Source organism: Corapipo altera, unplaced genomic scaffold (genome assembly GCF_003945725.1).
Source record: "Corapipo altera isolate COAL_440 unplaced genomic scaffold, ASM394572v1 1, whole genome shotgun sequence".
NCBI lineage: Eukaryota > Metazoa > Chordata > Aves > Passeriformes > Pipridae > Corapipo > Corapipo altera.
The window spans coordinates 19814404-19832957 of NW_020884873.1; the positions used below are offsets into that span (position 1 = coordinate 19814404).

At 44.2% G+C, this 18554-nt stretch overlaps 1 protein-coding gene across 1 annotated transcript in view; it reads right to left on the reverse strand.

Annotated features, from left to right (window-relative positions):
- The window catches only part of UTP20 (UTP20, small subunit processome component), a 61141-nt gene that overhangs the window by 2939 nt on the left and 39648 nt on the right, over window positions 1-18554 (reverse strand). Inside the window, exons 39-59 of the mRNA XM_027668063.1 lie at window positions 18030-18169; window positions 17430-17509; window positions 16303-16589; window positions 15674-15813; window positions 15046-15202; window positions 14188-14286; window positions 13417-13584; window positions 12551-12717; window positions 11518-11659; window positions 11104-11220; window positions 10146-10316; window positions 9228-9356; window positions 8634-8744; window positions 7271-7350; window positions 6497-6566; window positions 5286-5468; window positions 4475-4606; window positions 3184-3316; window positions 1814-2013; window positions 1402-1473; window positions 444-695 (exon numbers count right to left, since the gene is read on the reverse strand). Of these exons, the coding sequence (XP_027523864.1) occupies window positions 444-695; window positions 1402-1473; window positions 1814-2013; window positions 3184-3316; window positions 4475-4606; window positions 5286-5468; window positions 6497-6566; window positions 7271-7350; window positions 8634-8744; window positions 9228-9356; window positions 10146-10316; window positions 11104-11220; window positions 11518-11659; window positions 12551-12717; window positions 13417-13584; window positions 14188-14286; window positions 15046-15202; window positions 15674-15813; window positions 16303-16589; window positions 17430-17509; window positions 18030-18169 (3030 nt within the window). The remainder of the gene's footprint in view (window positions 1-443; window positions 696-1401; window positions 1474-1813; window positions 2014-3183; window positions 3317-4474; window positions 4607-5285; window positions 5469-6496; window positions 6567-7270; window positions 7351-8633; window positions 8745-9227; window positions 9357-10145; window positions 10317-11103; window positions 11221-11517; window positions 11660-12550; window positions 12718-13416; window positions 13585-14187; window positions 14287-15045; window positions 15203-15673; window positions 15814-16302; window positions 16590-17429; window positions 17510-18029; window positions 18170-18554) is intronic.

Consider the following 18554-nt stretch of genomic DNA (forward strand, 5'->3'; position numbering starts at 1 on the left):
TCTCACTCTCCTGAATTGAGGCAGCTGAACACACAAGAGTTCAACCTAACTGCACCACAGGGAACCACAGTGCTTTTCCTTATGCTCTCCCACACACCCCCTCCCCTTCTCCTAGCAAGTTACTCCACGCTGCCATTCCCCTGCCTGCATAAACCTGGCGCTCTTGGGCTTTCAAAGTCCCCTTCAGCTTGGTGCCTTGGGGTTTATCACTCTTCCACCACCCCACAAGAAGGCTGGAAGCATCAGCAAAAAGCAGACTGGCACAAGCCTTTCCTGAGAATCCCAAACTGAAATGCTTATTTCTTCAGCACCTACTAGTCCTTGCTTCAGCGCCAGCTCACAGCACCCTCTGTAGCTGGTCCCCTGAAAGCAAAGAGCCAAAGCAACATGCCTCTACAAGTGCCTACTGCATCAAAAGCAGTGGGTCTAACCCTGTTCCTTACCTTCAAAGGGACCTTAGGGGAATATGCTGCTTCTCGCTTGGCCATGACAGAGAGCTTCTTCATTAACCACAGCAGTGTGGCTGGATGGCCCTTCTCTTGTGTGTCCTCTCCTTGAGCAGAAATATCTTTCTCATCCTCTGAGCCCTCCTGCTCTTCCACTTCACAGGTGAGTTCTTCTGCCTCTTTACCTTCTTCTGAGGCAGGAGCTAGCAAGTAAACAACTTTGGCCACAAAAAGCAAATTCTTTATAACCTGAAGTGTGAAAACAGAGGAGTCAATCACTGTGGGTTCCCTCATTCTCAGTAGCAGGGCATGTAAAAGCCAACGCTTAATCTGAGAGAGGAACCTGCCAACCCAGGCTGTAATGGCTTCACCCACTGCCAGGTAAGCCACGTGACAGAGCATTTTAGTCCTATAAAATATCCTCAGTATCCTCCTGCAGTATGGGAGAGTCTTTCCCCAGGAGGTACTCTGGTACCCCTGGCTCTCCACAAGTAGATCTCTGACCAGGTTCACAGTGGAGTCAGACCTCCAAGCAACACCATGAAGCTGAACTAAACACTCACAGCAAACAGGCTGCAGTGCAACTGCAGGGATCCATCCAGAGATCTGGATCCCTGCTCCAGGATGTGTTGGCCCAACCTTCTCCAGTCTAGGCTGCAGAGCCAGACTCTCCCTGAGAGAGGGACCCCAGTCCCTTCCCTGCATGGTGCCTCCCCTTGCTGTCCCTGCCGCCTCTTGAGAGGCTGACACCACAAAGGGGACTTTTCTGGGCCCCTGTGAGGCTCACAGCTGCTCAGATGCCCTCAGCACAGAGCAGCTGGCCCTGAACTGTGTGTGTGCCCTGAGCCACCACCACCACAGCAGCACTGCTGTCCTGACTAGGACATAACACTCCCTCATGTACTAGGGCCTGCTCTGTGCCCTCCTGCAGCTCCAGATCTGCTCCTGTTCTTACCTGCTCACCCAGAGATGTGTCCAGGAACTTGGACTGCAGCTGATGGCAGAATGCAAACACGAGTTCTTTCATCTGGGGAAAAGGAAAACAAGAAATAAATGTCTCCATTTAAGGGAGCTCGTAGCAGAAACTCAAAGCAGTATTTGCAGTCACCAAAGGCACTTCCCAGAGGAGGCCAAAGGATCAGCTCAACACGACTTCTGCATGCATATTACAGTCTACAGGGGAATCTTTGTGTTGCTGAGAATAAGACCCCAAAGAACCCCACTCCCAGCAGCAGAGACACATCCTCAAATCCCTTCAGTGATCAGGGTTAGGCAGCAGACAAGCAACTAAAAGAGAATGTGCATGCCAAACTATAAACTACTTTTATGTCCCAGTCAGGGTGAAGAAGCAGTACAGACATCACTACCTTTCTGTCCAGTTCAGCAGTCAAGAAGACTGTGGCTGCAGACAGTTCTGCTGGTGTCTTTTTCCTCTTCCCTGACTTTCTTTCCTTCCACTTGTTGACAAGTTCTTCTGGCTTATAAGATGCAAACAACAAGCCAAAGATCTCAGTGGCTGTCAGCCACACCCAGGTATGAGGATACCACAGGTGAGACTGGACATGACCTGGGGGAAAGAAAACCTCTTTCAGTACAGAAGCTGGTCCAGTGAGAGCAAAAATGGAACCAGGTCGCTCCAAGAATTACCACAGCATACGCTACAATAAAAAGGTGAAGGAAATGAACTGTCCTCATCTGCTCAGAACATAATAAAAGACCTTCTAGCAAGTCAATCCAGCCAAAGCAGAGAGCAGCAAAAAGCTACAGGTAGCCAAATGTCCCCACAGTGATCAGGCGTTCTTGAATGCACCCCACAGCACTTTGAAACATCAAAAGATTGGGCCATTGCTGAAAAGCGATGACAACTGGGCAGAAAAAGTGGGCATGACACAAAAAAGACATTTGTTCCAATCCTGACTGACAAGTCATGTTAATGCAGCAACTATGGTCCCCTCAGGGCCTCAGTGCACAGCTCATCTGCCCATGACGTCTGGGGACTGGCTGCTGTGAGACTCGTGTCAGCTGGCTCTGCTGCTGATGCTCAAATCAAACCCTGGATAAAGGCTGAGGATGCTTCAAAGAAGAAGCAGAGCTGCCTTCCTGAATCACCTCTATCCAAGCTGCTCATCACCAAGCAATCCAGGATAACAAGGGTTATCTGCTATCTCACTAAAGGCACCTGGCAGGCTGGACTCTTCAAAGACACTAACCAGCCAGATCCAGGTCTTCTGATTGCAGCAAATGAACCAATTAAAAACAAGGCAATGAAATGCCAATAAACCAGGCTGATATTCTCTAATCTCACACACAGGGAAATTGCTTGAATCAAATAGCCTGGCAGACATACAGTACTGACAGCACTATTACCATATGTCATCGCTTGCTGGCTGGTATGTATGATCTCATCAAGAAAATCTCATCTTCCCAGAAGAACTCAATGTTTTCATCCAAGATGATGTAATTATGGTCAAGCATGCAATAGTTTTCAACTATTTGCTCTTAGGTAATAAAAAATACTTCCCAGCAACTGAGACAGAAGTGTCTTGTTTTCATCAACCCTGTAACCTTTTCCATTAGCAACTTCTCTTTCATTGCCCAGTAACTGCTGTGTGTTAGCATTTTGCAGAATGAAAACCTTGTATGACAAAGTTCAGTTATTTGTATTAGGGTGTGAAAAACCACACGGCACACAAAGAATCTTCCTTGTAACACAGCCGTAATAATGCCTGGTACTTACCCCAGATATTGCTCACAACATCACTGTTCTTGGTTAATTGAATCAAGTTGCACTCTGTGATTAGCTTTTTTACCAGCACAAGAAAACTGAATAGCAGCCTATCTGCAGCCTTCTCCTCCTCCTCTTCAGTTATCTAATAAAATCAGCAAATCAAGAAAGATGCTTATGAGAACCTGAAGACAGTGCTTATTAATCCTTGCTAGATAAATTTCAGATTAACCCTCCAAAAAACCAGAAGACTGACTTGCATCCAATTCCCAAAATAAACAGAACAGAAGCAGCTCTGCTGAAGCATTTCCTCTGGAGATAATCTCTGCAGGAGATTGTTATTAGAATCATTCTTCTTGTTTTTCATACAGACATTAGTATAACAAACTGCTGGGTTTCTAAATGCAAACAATTACGCACATTGTATAACATTTATGTCTGTGCACGTATTTGTGTGGATTTGATTCTCAGCGCTGGAGCCAAGCTGAGTGCAGATTTGCCTGTATCACCTGGGAAGCCCCAAGTTGTTATGACAACACTGTGTGTGGTGCTTGTGGTCCTCACCCTGCCTGCAATCACCAGCTGGCTTGATATAACTAGTCATACTTCACCTATGTGTTGCAGCACAGGGCACGATCACACCGAAATTTCTCCTCACTGCAGGTATCATCTCTTGCCAATTTACAGATCCTGAGGTTCTTTTCTTTCTTGTGTGAGGGCAGCATGCTGAGCATTAGTAACACACATGGCCACTCCTCAGGCACAGTGACTGGGATCACTTTGGCACTATCACAGGCTAAGCAGAATCTCAGGCAGCCTTTTTATTCTGAGCTAATCATGTGCACTAAAAGGATTTTCCATACAACAAAACCATGGTCTGAAGTGCAGGAGGGAACCCTTTTGAAAGTTAAAGCTGTAGATAACACAGGACAAAGTAGACAGTCACAAGCCATGCACTCCTGACCTGCAATGCTTACACAAATCTCTGCAGCTAGCAGACACGTTTCCCACACTGCAAGGAGCAATGTATCTGCTGGTTATATGGTATGGCTGCAGGCTCAGGCCAGGTGGCTTTGTGAGGTTCCTTTCCCCCTTGTGCTGTGACATATGATCTCAAATTTGGGCTTACAAGCAAAAAAATATGGTTCTAGGTCAGTGAGGTCCACTTCAGAACAAATGTGTGTGTTTTGTGTCATTCCCAAACAGTACGTCCAACTGATAAATCTTTCCTACGCTTCTTCCCTTTTTTCGTTTTCTTAATTCTCTTTCCCTGACCTTCATGCATGGGGGAAAAATTACTTACATTTTCAAATTTACTTGGGTTGATTTCTTTTTCAATCAAAGTGAGGACTGCTTCAAGCCGCCGTTCAAACATTACTCCGTCCACTTCAACAAACAAACCACATGCCTGGGCTGCCAACCTCCTGTGTGAGCTCTGACAACACAAAAAATAACACCCCTTGTTACTTCTTGATAATCAAATGTGCAGGAGCTCCCATGTGCTGGTAGCAACCCATACTTTCTGCCTATCGCAAGAGCACCTTAAGAGAACCTGTTTTTCAGAGTACTGTTGAAAAAGGAGATGCTGCCAGCTGGGTACAAAAGCATCTGGCAGCAGAAGTTAGCCCTGGAAATGCACCCTAAAACTGAATGCCAAAGGACCTTTGCTAGCCCCATTCCCAGCAGCAAAGGCCTGGGAGCTACTTTAACTCTTCACAATGCAACAGGCAGCTCACAGCTACAAACCAAAACTGAATATGTTAAGATGAAAACAATGAAGTGTTGAAGAACACTAACTCCACTAATGTAGAGGGACAGAACCCGAGTTCAGTCGGAGGATAACTAATCACCTAGTTATTAGGTGCCAGATGAAAATGGTAGCAATACGCAGCTGCGAAGTCTGTAGGTTGGCCAGCAGCATCAGCAGGTCCCTACATTTGTGCAGTTTTATGAAGTTATACCATTTCCTGCTCTCTAAGTTATGTACAACTGAAACCACCAACCCATCTGCTAGTACCAACAGATCTGGTACTAGCAGTCTCTCACTTGCCTTGATCTTAACTCAACCCCCAAAACAGAGTTCAGACTCAAGTCAGTGAAAAGCCAAAGAGTACCTTTTTGCTGTGAAACCACTCTATGACCAGTGAAAACATCAGATCTTGTTTTTCATTGTTGATCTTACTGAGAAGAGATTTACAAGTCAAAGCCGCCATCTTTTTGCACTTGGCAGAATCATCATTTATCATCATCATACAAAGAGAGAGAAAAAACAGCCCGCAGTGTTTGTGGAGGAGATCCTAGAAAGAAACAACCATTAGTCAGCCATAGATCCCCAAATAGCTTCTGGCATTTAAACAGAAAAAGAGGGTTATTTGTTGTACTGTGTTCGGTGGGCAACACTGTGGGCACTGAGTGGGCTCCAGGTCAAGGCAGATAACTGCTAAGATGGGATGATCCTGTTGCTGGAGCACACAGGGAGAGTACAGCAGTCTCAGCCCTGCTATGACTGTGACTTGCTACCATGTCTCTGGGACAGCAACATGAGTGTCAAACCTTATAGGGCATTTTTGTGCCCGCTCTCACTGAAATAGGCTTAAGTTCCTCACCACTGCAGCAATCAGCCCAAAGGTCTTTCTCCCAGAGACTGAAGCTCTTTGCTATTTTACAGCCCAGGAACCAATCTGAAGTACTTAATCATCAGGTGGTGCTGAAGCACAGATTACTGTGCAGAATTTCTCTTCCTTCCTCCAAATTCTTGCTTGATTGCACTTCTCCCAGTCTCCTGAATGCTCAGCTAAGCACCAGCTGCAGGGCTTTAAGGCAGCTTAAGATTTTGCATGTGATCCTGTATAGATGCATGGTTATTTTTTAGCTTTCATTTTGATCCACCCCACTGAGAAGCCCTCCCTCTCTAGTCAGGCCAACAAAACAGATACGGTACATCACACACCAGTTCAGTCAACAATCTCTCTCATGAATGTTGAAAAACCCTTACAATGAGAAAACTCCAGATTTCACTTTCTATTTATACCCCATTTCCCAAACTGGTTGTGTTTTTTCCTAGCATAAATCACCAGTGAGTTTATCCAGACTCCAGCTGACACAGCTTTATTTTACTTCCAAACTGTGCACATTAGACAAAGAAGTACCGCACACTTTCCAGCATGTCATTCCTCTTTTGAAGCGAAGCCAGGTTCTTTGGAGATAAGTGAATGTTCTGCTCATGATAAGAGATAATAGGAACTAGCAGTGCTTCCAAAATCAACTCCTCTGAAAATGCTGTTACTGCAAACCACAGTAATTGCCACCAAGGGGTGCTCGTTACCTGTGGGAACATGTCCAGGAGATACGCAATCATCTCCAGTGCGGATTCTCTCCCAGTTTCATACTCATACCTGTGAAGAAATGATTAACAGTCAGGGCTGAGTTAATCCTCCTAGAGAGTTGCTAACAATTTACAAGAACAGCCACTTCCAGAAACACATGCTGATAGGGATCTTTCTACAACAGCTACCAGATCTGGCCTGATACTTGGGAGAAGCAGCAAGCCCATCAGCTCCATCTCTGAGCGAATGGGCACAGAGACACAAACAGGCCATAAAGGGGTCCAGCCAAATTGTGTCAGCATGGCCACACTGTACTGGGGAACCTGGTAAACTACTGTCACCTTGAGCAAGGGGGGGGTAAAGCTCAGAAGGATGTTCGAGGCACAAATCCTGCTGAATTGGTGCAGTTGTCTCAACTGTGCCTGCAACTGCACTTGAGACACTGCCACAGGACAGCAGTCATATAAATGCACCTTCCCTTACTCTTCCTGCATTTTCTAGTTTACCTGGTCCATAACCAGTGGAGCCCATTAACCACTAAGCAAACAACAGAACCTTTGTTTACAAACAGATAACAAAACCAGCTGTGAAACAGGTAGGAGAAAAAGGACTTGCTTCATCAAATAGCTGGTCTTGGAAAAAGAGAAGTGTTTTAGAATTAGGAAAATGAAGACTACTTAAGCCACACCCTCTGCTCATCACAAAGAGCCCTTTGGCACACTAGAGTCATATTTAAGCATATTTTGACAGAGATGTCAGGAATAAAAACTCACTCCAGCTGTGCGAGCATGAAATCCAAATTGGGTTTCAGTTTGTCACCAAGGGGGTAGTCCAGAATGTACTTTAAGTAAATCTGGAAAGAAAAAACAACACCACAGAGAGAAGTTACAAGAAACATTCAGGCAGGCTTGTAAAAAGGCTATGAAGAAAATTTAGTGATGGAGCAGCAAGGTTATGAGAATCATTCCTTTCGTCCCATTCCTGTTACGCAAAGGGTCAACAACTGCTCTTGAGTTCTGTTCTCAGAACAGGATCTGCAGGCATTTGACAACTGCCAGATTAGTCTTTAAAGTACTAGTGTGATTTGTGCAGGCACCTGTTTAGAAAGACTCTGCATCCTTCAGAATTCCATGTAGCTATGGAAGTGCACTATTTTGAGCATTTCATGCAGCTCCTACTGTACTGTATCCCAATGCTTGAGACGGAGCAACCAATTCTGCCTTTTGGTTGGTTTTAGCTTGGAAAGAATGACGAAGTAGAGGGAAGTAATCACGAATTTTTGGCAAATTCTCTTCTGCTGGGATTCGAAAAAGTGCAAGGCTCTTAATTACATGGGCCAACAAGCCCCCAGGGGAGGCACCAAGTCACCGCTGCTGAGCAGCTCTGAATCCCTACTTGGGACTGGCGAGGCTCCACCTCAAGAAGAGTGTTCAGTTTTGGGCCTCTCACTACAAGAAAGACACTGAAGTGCTGGAGCAAATTCGAGGAGCAGCAATGAAGCTGGACAAGGGACTAGAGCAGAACTCATATGAGGAGCAGCTGAGGGAGTTTAGCCTGAAGGAAAGGAGGCCAGGAGGGATTTTATGACTCTCTATCTGAAAGGAGGTTGTAGCCAGGTGGGGGGTCGATCTCTTCTCCCAAGTAACAAGTGACAGGACAAGAGGAAATAGCTTCAAGTTGTGCCAGGGGAAGTTTAGATTGGATATTGGAAAAAAATTCTTCACTGAAGGAGTGGCCAAGCACTGAAACAGGCTGCCCTGAGAAGTGGTGGAGTCACCATCCCCAGAGGTATTTAAAAGATGTACAGAGGTGGCACCTGGGGACATGGTTTAGCGGTGGACTGGGCAGTGCAGGGTTAACAGTTGGACTTCATGACTTAAAGGTCTTTTCCAACCTAAACAACTTTACGATTCTATGAAGGTACACCATGGCAAGCAGTCTGACTACAGGCAAGCAGTCACAAGAACTAAAGCCAGATATCAAGGGGAACAAAGATCGGTAAGAAGGGGAAATGAAGTTTGGGGTTAAGCAGGGATAAGGGACATGTCTGTGAGAGCTGGGATGGCCACACTAAGCCCTCTAGCCTGTTAGACAGCTGTAAATAAAGTAAGATAAGAGACTTTTCATTCTACCAACCTGCCTGCACTGGACTCGCACTGGCTCACTCTGACCTGTGATGGCCAGCTGGGCAACCTTCTGCAGCACATCATGAATTTCAGGGACAATCAGCTTCCTGGATAAAATAGCCTGAAATGAAAGCACAGCTGGAGTTATTTTGCCTACACAGTATGAGATGCAGTGCTATAACCTGGGACTACACTGGTCTCAGGTGGTACCTTAACACAGACTTTTTCACACTTTCACACACAGCCAGAGCAATTTAGAAAAAAAAAAAAAGGAAGAAAAGGTGGCTTACACATCCCTTACACATCCATACCTGCTTCTTTTGGATAAGATCTGGTCTAATGACTAGAGATGTTGATTCTTTAGCAAAAACATACTCAGATCCAAGTACATCCTCATATGCATGTGTATAAAACAGCCACCCAAACAATTTTAAACAGTGACTACAAGTCAAACAGTAAAACTTTGCTGATTCTTCCCCTCTTAGAGAGCCTTAACAGCATCTGTAGCTTGTTCATAATGTGAGGTGTATAGCCTTTCACCAGGAAACAGAATCACTGCCATTGCAGTGGTTCACAGAACCGAATGCCTGCTGCACAGAAATACCTTGAGAAGGCCAAAGGCGGTGGCTTGGCGTGATGAATCATAAATGTCTTCTTCAGCAAAGCCAAGCAACACTTGGAGCTGTTTGCTTGTTATCTGACTCTTTGCATTCTTCACAAGCATTGTTACACACTACAAAATCAAATTGCACATTGTCATTACATATGCAGTGCCATAAAACAGAAGTCCACACTGAAGTCTGACTTCATTTATAGCACTTCATCTTAAAAAGATAAACTGCTGCTCTGGAACATGTAGTTAACACTGTTCTCATCACTTTTTGCTTTCAGATGGCAATTTTGAGACAAAAACTAAACACAAGTGAATATACAAATTCAGAGTAGTCTTTGAAATGAGTGAGGATGCTCAGAGGCATGAACCATTATGTGGGAAACCAAGAAGAGGGAAAAATTCTTATCACACTGGCATTCAGCACTGAATTACTCTAACTTTCCCTTATGGTCATGAAGCTGTAATTAATTCAGCAATGCATTTAGAAGACATATAAAGGGAGACACTATATAAGTGTAATAGTTTTTAGTACTATTAATTACCCCTTCCCACGTCTCACTTCAGCTGCCAGGGCTTACTCCAATGAATCATGTTAAAAGCAAGCTATTCAAATTCAAAGCTGATGCCTCTAAAAGGACAGGGTGGAACAACATACTAGTGTAACAAAGAAAGAGGGTAAACATGCTTCTATAAAAACATTTCTTCAGATACAAGCTGTGCATTTTTGGGGGGTAACTTTCTTTCAGTTTGTATTCGGGAAAGAATCACCAAGGCCATATATTCCTCACTAGTTTGTGATCTCCAAATTACCTGTCCAGGGACAGCTGCAGGAGGGATCTGTAACTGGAAAAGTCTCATTCTAGAAAGTTAATCCTAAAACAGAAACGAGTAGAGTTGGGTCCAACTTACTTTGAAACAGCTCACAACCAGGTGGAAATTCTGGCCTTTGGCTATTCCTGTTTTGGCAAACTCTTTCAGCAAGAGGAAAAGCTGCTTGATCAGTGACTCCATATTCGTACTGATAGAAGGCAAAGGGAACTTCAAAATCCATACCAAGGACTGCAGAGCACCAGTTATCACCTGCAATAAAGAGCCAAAGGACAGCATGTGGGTACAATGAGAGAACGCTTTTCTCACTCTTTTACAGACATGGTCAGGTTACTATAACTTTAATAAGAGGCAATTAGCTAACAAACACAACCTCTTTCAAACAACTCATAGATAACACAAAGGGTATCTCAAAGTTGTTCTAAAAGCACTATTTGCCACTTCAATATTCTTTTTGATTTTACTAGGTAAAGACATTAACACAGTGCTCTTTCAGTAAATGGCAAGAACTCTCTTTCTGAAGCAGAGGTGCCTTCAAGACACAGAAAGCCCCACTCTAGGTGGGGGTATGAGGCGTGCCTTCCACTCCTGGGAAATTCAAAGTTGAAAAGATTCCCTAGGCTCACTCAACCCAAAAGCTGCCCCCAAAAGTGGCTCCCTATGGTGCTGGGAATAAAGACATTGGAGTTGGATCAAAAGAAACCACAGCTGTGACAACACTGCTCCCAGCAGCCACAGGACCTCATGAACATCTTCACAGATAGTCTGTAAATTCCTTGTATGAACATGCTCTAGGAGAACTTGCCCATACTTGAACCTGCAACACAGAGCAGAGCATTCAGTCCTCCATCAGCCACAAACCTTCCTCCCCCTTGGGATTACATGCCCTCAAACAATGTAATCTGCACACCTATTAAATCAGGTTTGAAAACCAGACATCTTTCTCTTCTCTTGCCAGTCAACTGCAAGATGACATTTGTGGGCAGAACTCTTCTTAATAGAGCAGACAGAACACACAGACTTCAGCTCAGAACTATACCTTGACATCCATAGATTTCAGGCAGTCTATAAGCAGCTGAACAAAAGGGTCTAACATTTCCAACGCATGTTCCTCAGAAGAATTTACTTTGGACCTCTTCAGGCTCATGTGCAGCAGCTGTCATAGAAGAATCAGGACACTGATCTCAAAGTCAGGCTGGAACTCAAAGAAGTCAAGTAAAGTCCCACCATTGTTTCAGGTTATAGTAGAATTTATGCCATATCCCATCCAAATATCTACAACAGGCCAAGCACTTTTTATAGCTGTCTAAGAGGCATCACTGGAGTTATGACATGTAAAATAAAGTTAAGGCTAATGGCTGTGCTGTTAACACAACATATCCAGAATACTTTCCTTTGAATACTCCTAACAAAAATTTTGAATGCAAAACTTTGTACCTGAGGAGATCCTTACCCGAAGTCCTGAATCAACCAAGATATATGTGTTAGTCCTGCTGCTGACCAGTGCTTTCTGCCCTCCTCTCATGGGAGTGGGCTGGAGCAGCAAGCAGCTCTCTGGTTGAAGCCGAGGATCTGGAGGAGGAGTAACTTTTTTCCTGAAAAGCAGTATATGGCAAAGGAGAATATTCAGATATCAACCCTCTCCACAACAATCTTGCTGCTGGGAGTGAAGAGAGCTGGACTGTGCTCAGCTGCTTTGCTCACAGCAAGCAAAAGCAGGTCACAGACAAACCACAGTGAAATAAAATGAACTTGAAAGCAGTATGATAGATGGGGCTCTCAGACTTGAGAACAACACCACCAGTACAAAGATAACAAGTGCACAATCATTTGTGCAACATCCTCACTTTTTTCTTCTCAGTGGACAGATCAACTTTGGAAGTTCCTTCAAGCAAATACACTTCTTGCCATTGCCAACTGCACTTCATTACTGATTATGTATTTCAATTACTGATGGCTTACAAACACTGCTCCAAGAAGTCTGCAAACAGCTGCCAGGTCCTAGAGAAAGCTGGCCTATGTAACATAGGAAATGTAGGACACCCAGCTCTGAGCAGTGATACCACCAGATGGAGAGAAAATCTGATGGTTCTCCCAGTCTTCTGCACCAGCACCAAAGTGAAAAAGTCAAAGCCCGCATTTTTTCTTGTTCCTGGCCCCATGGAAGTGTTTGCAGCCTGCTTCTAAACACTGTTCCTTGCCCCTTCATCCAAACACATATACCAGCTAACCAGACAGTGAAAAGGCCTTGCTGAAGGTCCTGAGCACTAGCAAGAGTAGATTTGAGTTCAGCAAATGCTCACTCCCATTTCTAAGCTTTCTCCTTGCCCTCTGACTGCCCAGATAATTCACTTACATTGAAAACAAAGGCAAATGAAAGCAAAGAAACTCCCATGCATTTGATCAGTTGGATTTGAGAGCTGCCATTTCTGCAAGCAAACCTCCCAGCCAGTAACAGACCATCTGGATAACATCCTGGAACTCACTTGGTCTTCTCAGTGAGCAGAGGCAAATTTTCACTGATTAGTCCATGGCTGAGGAGGAGGAGGGATTCTGCATTCATGTCTGAATTGAAGATCAGTCCTGCCACGATGTGGCGCAGTGCCTCATGCACCTTCCGAACTATCTTCAAGCTTGTAGTGCTCTCCAGAATCTGCAAAGGCACAACCACGAGAGTTCAAGAGGGAAGCATGATGGCAATGATCTGTCATCTATATTCAGAAATCATGAGAAAAACTAGACCAATTTCTCTCTCATCACACGCTGTCAGAGTCCCCAGCTCTTTATGTGAACAGCATTTATGTGAATTGCCTCAGGTCTGTGCCAGTATCCCTCCCTTTCTCTCCAGCCTCTTGTCAGCCTCCAGCCAGTTCACCTATCGCCACCAGGACACTTAAGAGCTAATGAGCAAACCAGGGCTCCATTTCTGCAAGAGCTTACACTCTACTAAAAACTGCATCTTTGAAAAGGCAATTATTGCACATGGGCATACCTCAAATACATTTTGTTGACATATCCTTCATGCACAAGAGATTAAACCACAAAGAAGCCTTGCAGGACTTTGGAGCTCCAGAGGATATAAAAGTAGGCAGAGGAAGAGGGCATGGAGAACTCCAAGTGAGATGTTTCCTCTCTAGCAGTGATTAAAAGCTTCCCAGAATGCTAGTCACTGACCTGGACTTAGTAAAGTCTCACTTTGTGAGCTGGTTGCACACTGCTTTTCAAAAGGAAAATGGGAAACCAGAGTAGGATTTTATAGGTGATTTCACAGTAGCCACCCAGAGGCTCTGGAATCACCTTACAGAATCGAGAATACTCAAAGTTAAGACATACTCTGGCTGACTTTTCTTACCTCTTTCAGTGGCAGAATAAGTTTCGTCACTTGACCCCTTCCTATGAATTTTCCAAGAATTTCATAGGAATCATAACTCTTGTTTTTGCGTGCTTCCATAACCTTGGAGACAATTCCCTTCACTTCCTTCTCTTCAGCTACATTCCCAAACAACTCTTGGTTGAAAATCTTCAGAAAACAGGCAAGAGAAGTGAATGAGAGAAGAAAAGTAGGTTCCTCCAGTAGCAAGAGAACAACACCGTTTTTCCCCATTCACAGAAAAAACCAGTTCTTCAGGTTTCTGACAAATCATGTCTACCTTTCCTTTGCCAACACAGAACACCCTATTTGAGCATACCAGATAAAAACACTGTTCTCACACCCTCTGTGGTGTTGTGATACAAGAAGTGGGACCACATTTAGATCAAGACATCCAAATATACCCCATCTGGGCAGCCAGCTCAGCTCCTGGTCTCTGCGGACTGCACTAATTAGATGTCCACTGACTTGTTCAGTCATTTAGAGTATGGGAAAACTGGTATCTTAATCTTGAACCCATTCTCTCTCAGGATGCAGGGCTCAGGATACAGCTGAGATACTTGAGATACAGCCACGAGATACTTGACTTCTCTACAAGATGCCTCAGTAGACAAGCCTCCTTCCTTTGCAGTACAGACACAACAGCCCTGTTTAACGCCAAGTCCAAGACAATCTACACGAAACCCTTCCCTCCCAGAAGCACTGTCCCAAGCACTTCATCATGCTTTCCTTCAATCTTGAAATAGCTTTTACCTCAATCAGGATATCTAAGCAGGGGTCCAAATCACCAGCACTGAGCCTGGTAGTAAGGCCCTTCAGCAACAGGTTCACAGTGAAAGTCAGCACATGGAGCTAGAGAAAAAGAGAACAGATAATGTTTCCACAGTTCTGCATTGTCCTCTTTAATAATGCTGGATGGGGAGACTCCCACAGCAGAGACACCACAAGTCACATGCTGCACTGGGAGGATGAGAATCCATGTAGCAGCAGCAGGAAGAGGACCCCTGTCCCTCCACATACTGGCAAGAGGGCTGGACCCTCCTCTTTCCCCAGTGCTCTTACTGATATAATTTAGGGTGTTCTAATTCGTGCTTTCACTGTTAAAGCAGCTAAAAGCTCATGCTATTCCACTGTGGTAATTCACACGAAAAATTATTCTTAACCCTAACTACCATGGAAAGAGGAAAGACAAATTAATAGTCAGAGCCTTGGCTTTAGCTTTGGATTTAGAAAGCAAGACTTCAATTAGTATCACTACATACTGTCTGTGCAGTCTCTGTGGCAACTCACCACAGATACTGCTTAGCCCTAATGACCTTACTGGAAAGATTTCCTCTAATCTTATTGGAACCAGAAATTCATCCTTCTCTTCCATACCTCAACTCCTCACTGGGAAAATCGCTTAGACTCTAAGTTCTTTGAGGATACAGACTGTCATTTGACACTTGGCATAATAAAGACTAATGCAGGCACTAACAACAGTATTTAGTTGCATTATACCAAGTTATTCTACCAGTGCAAAACCATTTCAATAGGAACTTCCCTTTGATTCTCCTCCTAACACATTAAAAAAGTCTACAGAGAGCAGCAGTAGCAGAATTTCAGCATTACCTGGTACCCATGGACAAGAGCAGACTGCATCTCTTTCAAGATGTACAGAAGGTACCGCACTCCCAACACTTCCATGATTTTAGTGAGGGTGTTACGGGCAATGTCCCGTATTTCCTGAAATCTGTTCCTCAGAAACGTGCAGACTTTCAGCAGGATGCTGGAAACAGAGACAGACATCTTAGTTCACCTCCAAACAGAGCAGAATTAATTACACTGCTGGCTAAGGAGGCTGCTCTTCAGGCCTGTTTCACAGCCACAGCTATACTCAAAGCCAGCCTCACAGAGAGGCTTTACAGGCATACACACACCTACTGTCCTCCAGGATGTTTTACTGATTGTCCTTTCTTCCTGTACATATTCTTTCCCTAGCACTACCACCCCTACCTCTGAACCCTGATTCACAGCTCTGCTCTTAGGTAAAGATTTACCAAGTTCCTTTCAAACTTAGCTTTACAGAAGTCAAATTCTGACTTCTGAGGGGACTGTCACTAGGAAAAGGAGTTTCCAAAAGAAGTATTTAGGATGTCCCTGTTGGATTTAGTTTTCTATATAACCACAGCTTGAGAAAGGTGCCTGCATTCATTCCCAGCACAATGAACAGCATTTAAGGAGCTCCAGTGCGGTTTACCTTGGTAGATTGGCTTCCATCACTTCTTGGGGAAGACACTGCATCATCCTGACCATTGCAAAAGCTAATGGGACACGAACTACCTCATCATCATTCACAACGTTGGATTTCACAAGCTTGTGCTCCTCATCTCTTTTAACCTTTTTAAGAGAGCAAGACACAATGCACTTTTAATATATGTAAACAAATCCTGCTTTTTCTCAACAAACCCTAGAAGAGGCCAATAAGGCAAGCTGCTATCCTCTACTGACTACAGGAAAAACCTAGACCGCTAAAGGACAGGTGGGATAAATCACTGTGTTTTCAATACAGAAACTAGGCTGGGTGCTAGCAAGTGGCTGAGAACTCTTCAATAGCTGGCACAAAGTGAATCATTTCACTTGCATGGTTCGAGGCAGCTCTCAGCAGGGAAATAAAGACATCATATCCACACTGACCAGAAGGTCAGTCAGTAATCTCCATGACACAACAAAGGGCATGAAGTCTTTTTTGAGTTTTCAGATGGTCTCTCTCCAGTTGTGTCTATTTTTTTCTTATGTGTTCCATTTTCACTGCCTCTGAAATACTACCCCAACCTTAACAGTAGCAGCACAGGCCTGCAAAACACCTCTCCAGTATCAACTCCTCACCTTTGCAACAATACACCTGTGCAATTTAGGCAAGATGTTGACTGTAACTGTATCTTGAATGTGTTTGATCAGACACTCCAGCTCCTCTTTATTTCGGGGTAAGAAAGAAACAGGTTTGGTCACTTGTTCATTTTCAGATGTCTCAGCTGCTTGCTCAGGTTCTGCTGGCTTCTCAGAAAGATTCTTTTCATTCTTTTCTTCAACAGCTTCCTCTTCCCCTTCACTCTGCTCCAGTTCCATGGCTTCTTCAGCCTCCATCACTGGTTCAAGGTCCATGGCAGCAGTTTCTGTCAAGTAATTGCCAAAGCACAGGTCAATACAGGGGATCACAAAACTTGAGTCCTTAATCAAGACTCATGTGACGGTTTGGTTGTAGACAAAGCTCCTACCTTTCATCAGCAACAGCAAACCACCAATAAGCATCAGTTCTTTTATCAGGTAAAAAAAACTTTGGCATGCTGGTTTCTGATAATCACCATTCAGAGCCAGGTTTTAAGCAAAGACTAGGTTACTCTGTGTCTGAACTCCCTAGTCAGCTTAGCAAAGATCAGTGAGCTCGAACCTTAGAGAACTGCCATTCACTTACATTTGAGAATTTCACAAGGCAAGAGGTACTGACAAGCACAACTGTGAGATATCCTCCTCTTTTCCCCAAAGGGAAAGACAGGTAACCACAATGGTGAAGAAACCAAAGATAAGACTTCTTCCCATGAAATGCTGAGGGCAACAAGGTGAGGACACGCAGCACCCTTCTCAGGCTTCAGATAACCATGAGAGCAGCCAACATCAAGGACAAAAAAAATTAGATGTGTCGGCAGCCACATGGATGAGTGCAGACCTTGAGAACCACACAGGTTTGCCTAAACCCAGCCGGAGTTGGTTTGGCTTACAGATACCTGGGATGGAGAGGTAATGTAGAGATGGCTCCCACCACCTCTCCTTACTTCGTCAACACACAGGAGGAATTGCTGCATTGCTCCTCAGGAAACAAGTCAAAACTAGCTTCCAATATGCATGTTTTAAAAAGCTGGGAGTAGCTGACCTCAAGAGCAAAACACAAAACTTTGATTAGCTGCACTTTGAGCAGTTAGATGTAGTGTTTCTACAAGCAGGCACAGAAACCTCACCTTGGTTGTCAATGGTCACAAGTTGCTTTTCAAGTGTTTCATGGTCAAAGTGAAAGGCTTCCAGCACTGTCTCTAACAAGCTGCAGGAGGAAACACAAAGAAAGATCAGCCCTCTGCACAAAAAGAAGAGGCTGCATAGACAAACTCAACAGAAGAATCTTATAAGCACTTTTTGGAAAACTTCATATTTAGTGACACTGCACCATACAGGGGTTTATCCTGAAAAAACAACCCAGAAAATAAAAACTGGTTACTTCTCAACTAGATGCATTCTGTGATCTAGATCACTGTGAAACGTCATGGAGAGTTGTACTGGAGCAATGGAGTGTCCCAGGAGCAGGGACAGCCTGACAGAAGCAGAAGTTGGTAATGCTGGCATGGACTCAGTGAGATGTGGTGTGAGAAAGTAATGACTTGTTAAAACTTTGTACCTGCAGGCTGCAATGCTATGCCTACTTTCACTTGCATAAGTCCACCTCAAACTCAGCAACCTCTCATCCAAGGGGAGAGGCTAAAATTCATGTGCTGCTCCTCAAAATGCTGAATTTTGCCTTAGCATTCTTTGGAGAAACCCAGAGCAGCACTGTTCACAGTACCTACCTGACTCCCAGCTTCGGACTGATCTGTCCTGTTTGCAGGACATGGATGAAATGCTTTAAGTGGTACAAATATGCCGACCACGAAAGATGTCGGCAGACAGCTCCAACAACTTCAACCGAGGCTGTGACCATATTTTCATGCTGCTCAAAAGACAGAAATTCAGTTGCTGTTAGCATTCACAGTGATCACGTGTCTAAAGCATCCTTTACCCAAAGCAACAAGTGTCAGAAGTAATGTCTGTCTAGCGGGGATGCTTGGGATTTAGCATTTTTAAATCTCCTCCAGAGTACCAATTAAAAAAAAAAATAAATCACAGTTCACCAAGCAGATCTCTAGACCCACTTCCTCCAAATACTTCTGCGTATATTAAACTTTCCTCACATCTATGGGCTCCCTTGCGTCAAGAACTAACAACCAGTCAAGACATCCAACCACAGACACATGGCACATTGCTGGGTTATGCTGATCTACTATAAATATACTCCACAAACATATCAGCCTTCTAAAGTGGTTATTCTTTTAAAG